Below are 12,504 nucleotides of genomic sequence, written 5' to 3' on the forward strand. Positions count from 1 at the left end.
CAGAGCAGTCTCCCAGCAAGGGGCAGCACTGCTTCTGGAGAGCAGCTGCCTTCTGCAGAGAGGAGAACTTCATTTTCAAAATGTGATCTGGTGTGGCTGTACTGCAGAGCAGAATGGATGCTGTGGGAACAGCTGGATCAATTTGGTTCTGTCAATCCTGCCAGCTGAAGCCACACCTCTAGTTCCAGGTGCCCACTTGATGTAAGAGTGTCAGGTGGCTTTAGCTGCCTTCTACCACAGATGTGCTGCTGGACTGCATATTCCACTGAGCTGAACAGCACACAGATTGATAAATTTCCGTTTAGCATAATTATATTGACTAAAATAATACAGGAAGGGGGAATAAATTCCTCTGCAAGGTGGAAGAGGTGCTAGATTCAAATTGGAGTCTTGTTATTAAAGGCAAAGGTGCAAAGTCAGGATTGTGTTGTTAGAACAACATGCAAAGAGCTCCCAGAATAAAAAAAAAATTAAAAAATCAGTAGGGTTTGATGATGAAATAGTTTTGTGTGGTCCTGTCTTTGATGTGGTAAAGTACAAAGATAAAGTGAGAAGGAAGGGAAAACTAGAGAGTGCAGCAAATGTTCTTAGGCGTAGGCTTGAGGGAGATGGGGGTTGCTTTCCAGGAGGCTAGAATGTCTTGCCTGAGAGAAGCATGCATGGAGTTACATTTCATAGAAGGTGAAGGGCTGAAACAGTAGGAGCCAGATGCATACCTGGGTTGAAAATACCACAGTTGAGATGTGCATCTTTAGTAGGAGGGAAGACAAACTCTTCACCACGACAGCTAGGTGCCTAAAATGGCAGAAATCACATGCAGACCAGCCTTCCTCTTGCTCCAAACCAGCCAAAAGAGCAGCAGGAGGAGGGAGACAAGCCCTCTCACTGCTTATGCCCGTGTAGGACCATCTCTGCCCATGGTCATCTGGAAAGTACTGTTTTGGAATGTGCCTTGACATGTGAAGGGTGAGGTTGTGACTTTGGGCTGTTCCTTGGCACTCCAGTTCTTGGAGATAGTTTCAACATCAGGGATGGATCTTGAGTTGGTCTTAGGTTCTGTAGTGTTCACCCTGCACTTTACTTTGGGACATACTTCAGAGCAGATAACTGGAGTACACAGTTAAATCAGTGGGTCCCTTCTGCAGTGATGGAGAAGATAGCTTTCCAAGGAATGAGAGGAGTAAAGGCTCTATAGTTTCTTGAATCCAAACTTAAAGCTCCCACACCCTCTTGTTATGTGTGCAGTGACATCTATACCAAAATGAGAAAGTTGGAGTTCTCATTCCTGCTCAGCTGCACTTTTTCATAATGCAAAGGGATTGGACTTCAAAAAGTAAGCAGGTGTTGAAAGAAAAATAGCAAAGGCGAAGGAATAGTGTTAGTTCTTTCTGAAATATTGTCCAATTAAAATGCTAGCTATTCGTGTAAAATACATCTGCAGCAAGGTACTTGGAAATGATTTATCAACACTTACTTTGGAGAATGCTGCCTCCAAGGTAGCACAAAATGTGAAACTGGCAATGGAAAGTCACTATGACTTAGAAAAAACAAACAGCAAAGCAATTATTTCTTGCCCTAAGAAAGGGTGTGTCTATCACTGGGTTGTGTGAGGCAAAGTGGGAACACTACTATTAACATTCATGGTAAACTGCACGGTTAATCATCATCCAGCTAGTCCCTGGTTTCTTTCTTTTTCATTCTGAGGTAGAGGGGTGGTGGTTAGAGGGCTTGTCATTGGAGGGAAAGGGAAATTGATTATTTAATGTGGCTTTCTTTATGACAAGGCACTAACATGACTCCCGTCTGTATTTAAATGCTGTCCCCAGGTTACGACTATGGCTATGTCTGCGTGGAGTTTTCACTCTTGGAAGAGGCCATCGGATGCATGGAAGCCAACCAGGTTGCTTTACAATTCGGTCAATGCTGCTAGAAGATTTTTAATATATTTTTTTTTGGTGGGGTGGTGGAAAGCCAATGAGGTTTTTGTGAAGGAAGATCTGTTCTTGTATAATACACAACACCGCGGTTTAAATGTTGTTACCAGAATCTTGTATCAGGCTTAGAAATGCCAGCAGGAAAGAGCTGCTGGACACCAAGTGGTCTGTCTTCTTCCCTGGTGTGTGTCAGCACACTGGCTGCAGTCAGAGGCTGGTGGCTGACAGACTCCTACTGCAGGTTTTGACCCTGCTGTTTTTGTACTCTCTGAAATGCAGTCGGGAAGAGCTGTGCTGGCAGTAAATGCTTCCCCCGGCTGTTCGTGCACACACACATGCACATGTGACTGTAGGTGCATACCCTCGTGTGCAGCTCTGAGTCAGCTGTGACTTGAGTGCTCCACTTTGCCATATGCTTTATGTGTGGGAGAGATGCTTAATTGTGCATCTCCCCCATATCTATCCTGTCCTTTGGCAACCCGGAGCTGCAGACACAAGGACTACCCTTACGTGCAGTTGAGCCTGGTAAACCTGAACATTTCCAGCCCTTAAAAGGACAAAATGACTGAAATCCCCAGTAGCTATTCTAGAGGGGCCTTTACTCTGACCTGGTATTTGAAGCTAGAGCTGTTGTTCCCCATACAAGAGCAAGATGCATAAAATTTGTTTGATAAAACATAGATTTCCATATCATACTGCCCTCCTTGTGCCTTGGAACTGCAAATGATGGATTCCTCAACAGAGACAACTTCTGATCCCTCTTCCTCCACCATGTCCCTTAAGCCTTCTCTTTGCTGCTTTCTTCCTCCTAATTTGCCTGAGTAAGAATCTGTATCAATTATCTTAAGCCTTTTTACCTGAATCCCAGGTCTTGCTGTCACGGGAGGAGAGTTATGAGTCAGATTCAGAGCTGTGCATCTGCAAAAATGTAGTTACAGCTAATGAGTCTTCACAGCTGGGGTTTCAAAGGTCCCACTAAGCACTCGCATTTGCCTCTATTTTCAGTTACAGAGGTATTGCAACTTAGAAAAATGTTTTACAGAAATAATTCTGTTGCTGGGAAAGAGCCTGGCACATTCCCACCGAGGTGGTGGTGAGGAGCAGAGAGAGAGAAGGCTCCAGAATTAATTATTACTTTTGCCATCAGTGACAACTTTTATTTCCCCTTCAGTGTTTCTACGATTCCCAATTTATTTTGTTGTCACTGGGGAATCTATAATTATAGATGACACTGCTTTTAACCGAATGCCTCTCTGTATTCTCTCCACCGTTCTACTCTTATGAAATAACTATGCAAGAACAACTCCCAAGTATCTGGGAATTTGGGAATCTCTCTTTTTCTGATTGTTGATGCCTTCTCTGCCCTTTCTCCCATTTGGAGTATATAGAATTGGGCAGGTATTTTAACTTGATCAAGTTTGGTCCATTGCTACAGCAGAGAGCCTGTAGGCACCAGTCCTTAAACTGAATTGAGTGCCTGCAGGTGCCCAGTAAATCACTGCACACACATGCATGGGAAGAAGCTCTGGCTGGTGTTCCACTGCTGCTTACTGACCTCTCCAGCATCAGTAACAGCAGCCATTCAGGCTGGGGAATGCTTTCCTGTGCTTCCCTTCCCTGCTAGTGACAAGAGTTGAGGTCACAGCCATGCACATCTGGGATGTGCTAAAAACAGGGTATGAAAAGTATTCCAGTTTTCTTCCTGCTATACCTGGCTCTGTGTGTGTGCAGAGGAAAGCTGGAAGATGGAGTGCTTGGAAGGGATAATCTCCCAAGCCTCCATGTGCCAATCTTCATCATGTTTTAGTAGATCTACAGTAGTTAGATAAGTGAGACATGTGGGGTTTGGGATGACCCAAGCTGCAAGCATTTGGTCAGGAGAGCAGTAACTTCTGGACTGCCCCACTTAGGTTAACTTGTCTAATCTGCTTTTGACGAAATATGAAAAGGAGCCCTTCTAATTACCTAAATAAAAGAAAAAAACAAACTAGCAATGTTTGTACCTGACATACTGCAAAGGAAATAAGTGACTTTAAAATTCTCAGAGACAAACAGAGATCTTCAAAAAGGGAGTTATGAATTCTCCCTAGAGAATAGATATTCCACTTCAATGACTTCCAGGGTAGAGTTACAAGATCATCTCCTTAGACCGAGAGTCTGCATTTTTGCAAGCTGCAAAACAAAAAACCTGTGTTAGCTAAGACACAGATTCTTGGATAGTTCAGTTATTTTCAGAAGGTTATCAACTGTCCCTGTCAAATTCAGTCACTTGTGAGAGCATAAATAGCAAGTGACATGCTGGTCCCTCACTAGTCAACCTGACTCTTTCTCAGGCATCTGCAGGCTGGGAATAAATAGCTTGTGCAAAACCAGCATTTCTGATGCTGTTTAATGCCTGTTGAACTGCCCCTGCCTGAGGAACAATTTGCTACATCCCTATATTGTATCATTCTGATACTGTGAAATGTTTTTGTTTTACTTGACATACACCAGCACCCACTTAAGATCATTGCCAGACTTGCAAACTACAGATTTACCAGGTTCAACTCCCTCCATTCAGTAAATCTTAGCATGTATATGCGACTGCTGAGATTTGAGGGGGCTTTTCTGTTACATATATAGTGATAAGGAAACACCCATATTCTGTGTTGCCCTAATTTTGCAGGAGAGTTGCATTCCATGTGTATTAACTGCCACAGCTAGAGTAATGACAGCAGGTCCCTTATTAATTGCTTTGACTTGTTGACTGTTGCATTGGCAACTTATTCCAGCACCAAGGTGCCACCTAATATGCATGAAAGGTGCTGGGTTGCAGTTATTCCCAGTGTGGAGGTTCTGGCTACAGGGCTGGAGGAGTGAGGTGCCAGGTGCTGGCTCTCCCACTGCCTTTGTGGGGGCTCTGCCCTGGCAGGGCAGATGTGCTGTTGACTTGTTGTGCAGAGCCTAGATCCAGCCCTTGTAGCAGCTTCATGGTTGGTGATGCTCCTGGTGGCCTTTTGTTTCACGCTGGCTGTCACTTGAGTTGTGTGAGACCTCTTTTCTGTTTGTGATGAGCTGCTTTTCTCTTGGGGAGAAAGTTATTTTGAATGGAAAATGGGGTTTCTGTCTGCTAAGCCACATGATTTCTCCTAAATAACTTTCCCTCCCTTATTCTCATTTTTGAAAGGGTGTGGCATGTGGCGTTTCTTTGGCGTAGCCCCTGGTGTAGTAGTGTTCCTGTCTGAGGGTACCAGCTTGGCTTCTTGGAAGCAACTTAGGGATTACATCCCATGGCTGCTCTTGTCCATAGGCATGTGGTATTCTTGTGCTCCTCCTTCATGTGTAGAAAAGAGCAGACATAATGAGCATGTCTCTTGGTGTGAGAAAATCAGGTGGGAAATGAAGTACCCTTTGTGTACTGTTGTGTGTCATAAAGGCAGGAGGAGAAATGGAAAGAGCCTATGTCTGCTGCTTGCATGTTTTACTGTTTCCACTGAGATGGAGCTGGTTGTTATACATATGGAAGCAAGAGGGGATTTTTGAGCTCAGGAGCAAATGGTTTGTCTCAACTGACTCTAGTATCATCTCCAAATCCGCTCAGGCCTCAAACTTAGCAACACTGACTGCATGAATATTTCCTAGCTTTTTTTGCTAGTACCTAAGAACTTTGTAATCCTTTCCTTCTATTTCTTAAGAAAGAGGGCAAGAGGAGAGCTATAGCATGAACTTTTAGAAATGTCTACACTGTACATTATTGTGCAGGTCTTCAGGCATGTGCTGGAGTGGTTGTTTGAGACTTGCTCTTGTGCCTTCCTGCACTGAGGCTGGCACTTGTCAGAGCAGTTTCCCTGCAGTGTTGTCCTGGTTTAGCTTGCTGCATACACCAATGTGTCCACTCTCTGCTTGTTTTTTACTGGAGAGGGTAAGAGGGATTCTTACTGGATTTTGTGGGTGCTCACTTGAGCATGTCCCACTCCTGTCAACTAGAAACATCAACTGTGTGTTTCTCCTGCTCTGAGCCTATTCCTCTGTATCCATTCACTTCAAGGCCTTTGTGTATTCTGTGTGAACAGAGCTTCTGGTGCAGATCAGATTTCACAGGCTTTTCACTGTAGCTGTTGGTGTTAAAATCCACAAGATGCTGTAACAAGCAGGCAAAGCTTAGGACTTTCTGTCCTGAAAACATTTGCAGTAACAAGCCACAACTCTCTGGCTTTCCAATTAAATAAAGAAGGAGCATGTGCTTATCCTGAGAATGGAACTTCTCCTGTGACCTGTAGCCTTGGAGTATTTATTGAAGTCTGTGGTACAGGGAGTGTGTTGCAATTTGCAAGAAAAAATGTGTGTCCAACCATCAAAATTAATTGCTTTCCTTTTGGTAGAATGTGCCTAATTGTGGAGTCTGAAATTTTTTTTTCTATAATCTGCCAGATTCCCTCTATAATGGAAGATGACACCTGCCTCAAATGAATTTTCACAGGCTGTCTGGTATCCATCATTTATTCACTTGACAATATTGGTCTGTCTCTTAAGCTTTAACCTGCAGTTGAGGGTGGTGGTGGCATGTCCACAAATACACTGAAATCTGTTTGTGTGGTAGGCTAAGGGTGCTGGAGATGGCCTTGCTTTTGATCTGTCCTCTTTGGATCCACAGCTGGCATTATCTTCTGCTTTTCTTGTTGCATTATTAGGTGTGTGGATTTTGCTCAGGTTGTATCATTAGCACACCTCTTCTTCCCCTGCTCTCCCTCACCCCCACAAAGCCTGTCCTGCTTTTCACTGTGTGGATTTCTAGAATCTGCTTTTGGAGTATTCCACTTTGAGTGAGGGAAAGGCTTGTATACCTAGGCAGTTTCTTCTGTAAACATCCTAATGGTTTGGGAAACATGCACATTTTGGAGGAATTTTTATGAGCCACCTGACCTATGGAAAGTTCTCTCCACAGGCTAGGGGATGAGTGGATTTCCAGGCAGCAGAGCTGATTTGGGGTTTTTTTGTATCTGATTCAGTGTGTGACTTTGTCACGAGTTCACCCTGGCCTTACATCATGGAGGCTGGACATGTTGAGTCAATCACTTTTTCATTCCCTCTTGTGTCACACTAATCACCACATCGTAGTGGCATTTATCTGGAGCTGTAAGCTTTTGAGATCAGTATGGAAGCCTGCAGTGGGAAGCTCCTGGAGCTGGGCAGACACTTGCCTGTGAATAAGCAGTTGGATCTGCCTGCAGTGACCTGTGACAGGGCTGGGTGTGTGGGTGTACATGTGTGTATCCTGCAATGAAGCTGTGATGAATGCACTGCTTGTTTGGAAGGACTGGTTAACCTCTGCGTGCTGCAGAGACCCTCCATGTGCAGAGATGGGTGGCTTTTGTTGTAAAATGTAACTGCCAAAAAGTACCAAAAATATTTCTCTGGACCTTTTTCTCTTCTGTCTTCTCAACATCTTCTGTCATCTCAGCTCTTCAAGCCGTGTGAATCCTCCTAGTCCTTCTTCCTTTGGCACAGAAGGTTGTAAGAGATCTTCTGCCAGAGACTTCACACACTCTTCCTTTCAGCCAATAGTAGCTTCCCATCAATGTGTTTTCTCCAGCCCTACCCAGATAAAAAAACTACAACCTCCTTCTTGGCAGCTCTGTCCTGCCTTGCCTCAAGAGACAAACCATGCTACCCAATGTGTTTTAAAATAAGTTCACTTTTCACTAGAAGAGTTGTGAAGCTGCATCTTCTTGCTCTACTTGTGTGATTCCCAGCTTGCCATGTCCCTCCACTCCCTGCTAGCATTCCAAAATCCTGTCCTCCTTTTTCCTTCAGCCTCATCTTACCCATGTGGAAGGGACTGTATGTGTTTGGTGCTGCTGAACTGCTGCTCTGCGATGGGATTGTCCCAGAGGACAGCTTCTGGGTGAGCTGGCTGGAGCATGCAGCACATGCTTAAGTGGGACTTCCTCAGTATCTCTGATTGCTGCTGGGGATGTGTGGCCCAGCAGGGTTATCTCAGGACTCAAATATTGCTGTATATTACAGTATTATCTATTCTGTGTGCTGAGGTTGGCTTGGGCTGCTATATAAATAGGTTGTTTAACATAAAGCATCACTCTACCCTTCTCTAAAATGACACTGCTCTCCCTCCTGGCCCCTGCATTTCTGTTCTGGTGATGGGTTTGCTAGAATTTTTTGCCCGTTGACATTAACAAATCTGTGTGATGATGTAACTCTGAAATAACCATTCTTTCCCTATAGATTATAAATGCCTTGATAATCAAGTTCTCTGTTGGATTAGCTGTTCTGTTTACAGTGCCAGGAGCTGGAGGGAATAATTGTGATTTCCTGAAATTTGATCTGTGAGTGATTGACAAGATAGGTGTTTAGTTCTCTCTGGTTGATTGGCTGTGTGATCTATCAGTTTTGTGCTGCATCATTCACAGCTTCTGGGCAGGAAAAGGTTGGCTATTCCCTGCACTGGTGGCTCAAAGTGAGGAGCCACCATGAGACAGCTGGACCTTTGATGCCCAACACTGATGTTGTAAAAATGGGGGTACTTGAAAACTTCTGCCTGTGCATGCCAAATACAGTGTGTAGCATGGGTAAGTCTGCTTCTGCCCCTTCCACAGGGCTAGAGTTGTGTTGTAGAGGACTCAATGGCAGAGCATTCCTTAAGAAATAACTTTGGTTTGGTCATTTTCAGTACACAAAGCATTTTCCTGAGCGATGAAGCATCTGGAACACTCATCCTTTGAATTCGTTTCTAGGTGAGATCTTGCCTTGAGCTAGGAAAGATTTGAAGTAATCTTTGGATGCATGGGCAGGATACAGATGGCACCCTGTCTCTGTAGCTGTCAGGTCCTCTCCTCCTAATGTGTTAATGGAATAATTGTGTGCCAGTGGGGAAATGTTAGTCATAGATTATGCTGTATGTGCTACGCATAGGTGCAGTTTCACCTTAAAACAAAGAGCGATGGTTTACTGCTGGCTGCTCTTTGTCACAGACTCTGTTTTTTATTGTGTTTGCATTCATCATTGGTTGATTTTCTGTGAAGATCTGTAGAAACTTAGTATATCCTTGTGTAACCATTTGGAAGGTATGTACCTCGTAGCCTGAGAGCACTTCAAAGGAACACGGTAAATCAGGTGTAGGACAGATTGTGTGGTGCAGTTGATAGATTGTGTATATGGTCAGAAGGAGATTTTGGATTAGGATGTAAAATCCCTTGATCAAGCTCCTATATGAAAGTAGTAGGACTCATAGCACTAATTTGCTTTGATGCTTTTGAAGTCATCCTTTAAGTAAGCTGGTGACTAACCAAACTGCGGCTGCACTCAGAAATTCCCTCTGTACTCTTAGAAGTGGACGGTGCTGATGATACGACTGAAGTGTCTTAAGGGAGATGAGCAGGCAGTGAGAGGGAAATGTCTGGACGGGTTCAGTTGTGAATCAGGGCATCTCAGTGAATGTACAACTTTCATTTCCAGAGTGAGACCGTATTCTATCACGGTTTTGCCGTAATGGTTTGCACAGGACCCGTCACTTGAGAACGAGGTGACATAAACTGTTGGGCTGAGTCCAATGAGTCCTCAGCCCAATTCCAGCAATGTCGAGGGGAACACCAGATATGTTTTACGAGCATATGAGCCAGATTATAATGCTAGGACTCCATCTGGACTGTTTTGATAAGTGGGAGCACACCAAAATGTTGCAATTTTCCCTTGATGAGTCGCTGTGAGCTTCAGCCTCAGAACTGTTCGTTCATGCTTTTGTGCTATCTTAGCAGCAATTGCTTTTCCATTGCTTGATGCACTGTTGGTGTTGGATTGCTGGAAAACTAGAAGGTAAAATGTTGACTCCAGAGGTGGAAAAAAAAATGTCTGACTGCACACTCCCTGGGGTTAAGGAAGAAGGCAGAACCACTGTTTCCTTCTCTTCAAAGAAATGGTCTGCCTACCCTTCTGTAGAAATTACGTATGTTTTTTGTGTATCTACAGTTTTGATAGTGAGAGAGAGCTGGAATTCCTTTCAGATGTGGATTTTAGTCTGTTTTCTTCCCAGCTGAGTTTGTGTTGGACTTTTTCAATTTAAATAATGGAAGTTTGGCTACCTGGAATCGGGCTTCATTCAAAGGGAGTACGTTGCATTTTGCTGTTTTCTGCTCGGGTTGTGAGACTCACACGAGTAAAATATTAAATTCAGATTCAAGTCTGAAAATGCAAGATCAAAGCTCTGGCAGTCAGCAACTTTTATTTGTGAATATCTGTTTCCATTTGACTGTAACTGGGTTGTTAATGTTCTTGTCTAGAAATGAAATTATTACAGTGGAAAATGGGGGCGGCACGCCTAAGTGGGCTATTGTGTCATTATCCATCAATCACAGGCAACAAGGAAACAGGTATTTAACACAGGAGGACACAGAGTTATTATCCACCCCATTCCCCTGCAAGCCACAGGGCACCTCCTAGACTCTTATTAAAGCTTTAATACCTATGGAGAACACAGAAACACAGTGTGCTACAACACCAGAGATCAGGAGTTTTGCTGTCATTCTGCATCTGTGCAGGACCAGGAAACACATGAGGTGGAAGAGCACTGAGAGTGCTGGAAGGCAAAATCCCTCTGCACTGCTGAGGAAAGGCAACTTCCTCAATCCTCTCACATAAGGGGGAGAATTTCTTCTTCCATCATATCAGGGAACCTGTGAATGGAACAGCCACTGACAGGTCCTCAGTAGCACTGTGTGACCAACTTACTGAGTCCTGGCTACAATTGCTTCCAGAAGAGGGTTGTGTGGGAAAATCTTGGAGCTGTTTTGTACAAGGAGACAGGACGGAGGTGGAAAGTTCTTCCTGGCTTTGGCAGAACAAAAGCTATCAGATGTAGAGGAGCATTCTGCCTGATGGTCTATTTTGTCATGCTGTTGCACTGTGTGTATGTGTTGACAGCTACCAGATGTTGCATCCGAGTGTCCTCCTGCATCTCCATCGCTTCAGGCCACCTATAAGTTCAGTTAGCTATGCCTTCCACAGGATGAACAAACAGCTTCTGAAGGACAGGGGTCTAAAATCAAGTCTGTCATGTAAGGAATTACATTTTTAATGAGGGTCAAAGCTATAAAGTTGTAAATATAAGATTTAAGTATTTAAAACTCTGACACTGTCTTTAGAACAAGACAATGAAAGTGATTTTCTCTGTTTTCATAGACAACAGGGGAAATCTTAGGGTTTTTTGTGATGTACAGTCCATGTCTAAACAGGAAATTAGCAATATTCAGATGGGCTTCATGAACCAGATTTGAGTCAGGATGGCATTTAAAGCCCAAGCAAACATTTGATGTACTTTTCCATCAGGAATCTCAGGAGCAGAGTTAACAGAGAAAGTAATTTTAAGTCTTAAGAATCCCAAGATGTATTTTCATACACTTAATGCCAGGTTGAGAAGTCTCACTAAGAAGCTTTCTCACGGTGCAAAGCTGTACATTAATGATATGATGACTCAGGTATTTTACTGTTTATAGCCCTGAGGTTTTGAAAGCCTGATTGATTCTTCCCAACCTGTGATGTCACTGGAGAAGAGTGCTGAGGTGGTGTGCATTTTTTTCCACTGATAAGCTGTTGTTTTGTGCCTGGTTCATGTGGAACTGGTATGTCCACTGCCACTGCTGCCTTCTCTGTCCATTCCATTAACTCACCTCATCTCTTTTTTCTTCCTTCCAGTGTGTACTGGGCACATCATTAAATATAAGAAGTGAATTTCAGAATGTTTCACAGACACCTCCTAATGACAGGCAAATGATTGATCCATCTGGTTCTAAGAGGAGCAGCTGAAAGCATCACCTCTCTGGTGCTCCAGTGCTTGCTGCAGAGAGGTGAGAGAGCCCCTGTGCTTGGCTGCCCTCGGTCTGCACGGGCCAGTCTCTGTCCTGAGCCACCAGATACTAAATCCCCAGGTATTAAAGTCCCACAGGGGGTTCAAGTGACAATATCTGAGCCACCCACCACTGTGCAGCTTTTCTGATAGTTTAGAGAGATGTCTGTGTATGCCGTTTCCCCTTCTCAATCCCTTAGGAATTCAGCCATGCCGAGGCACTTCTGACACAACAGGGAACTGTGTTCTTTTCCTTCTTTGGTGTCAGGGTTATCAGAGGAACTGCTGTCCTGCAGACTCGCCTCTCTGGCTCTACTCTCCCAAAGAGCTGAAGTCAGCCACCAGAGGCTCGGAGCCTGGAGAGTCACTACTTCTGCACCCTCACAAGGCATTCACTAAATTCCTTTCTTCAGCAGTTCTGGGAGCTGACCTGGAAGGAACAATCTGAATTTACCTCTGGACTGTGTGTGGTGCAGTTGCCTGAATGAACCCCTTAAATCTCAGTGCCCTGAAAAAGGAAGAAGTACTGGGTCCCACAGGGAGTTGTGACACCCACTAGCATTATGTTGCACTCAAGCCAGGCTGGCAGGTGTGTAATGCCATAGGTACATGCTCCAGTGGAAGAACACGTGTTGTTTGTGTGTGTGTGTCTTCAAATGCTTAATTAAATACCTTGAATTGTCTAGCAATAAATTTACCCCTCTAAGGCAGAGCTTTCCAGCCTGTCTTTTTTTC

At 44.1% G+C, this 12,504-nt stretch overlaps 1 protein-coding gene across 3 annotated transcripts in view; it reads left to right on the plus strand.

The window, feature by feature from the left end:
* Positions 1-12,504, plus strand: part of RBM6 (RNA binding motif protein 6) — a 57,021-nt gene that overhangs the window by 20,389 nt on the left and 24,128 nt on the right. For all 3 annotated transcript variants that reach the window (XM_015640975.3, XM_033517585.1, XM_015640976.2), the window contains one exon: positions 1,827-1,900. In XM_015640975.3, the coding sequence (XP_015496461.1) occupies positions 1,827-1,900 (74 nt within the window). The remainder of the gene's footprint in view (positions 1-1,826; positions 1,901-12,504) is intronic.

Source organism: Parus major, chromosome 12 (assembly GCF_001522545.3).
Source record: "Parus major isolate Abel chromosome 12, Parus_major1.1, whole genome shotgun sequence".
Classification (NCBI taxonomy): Eukaryota; Metazoa; Chordata; class Aves; order Passeriformes; family Paridae; genus Parus; species Parus major.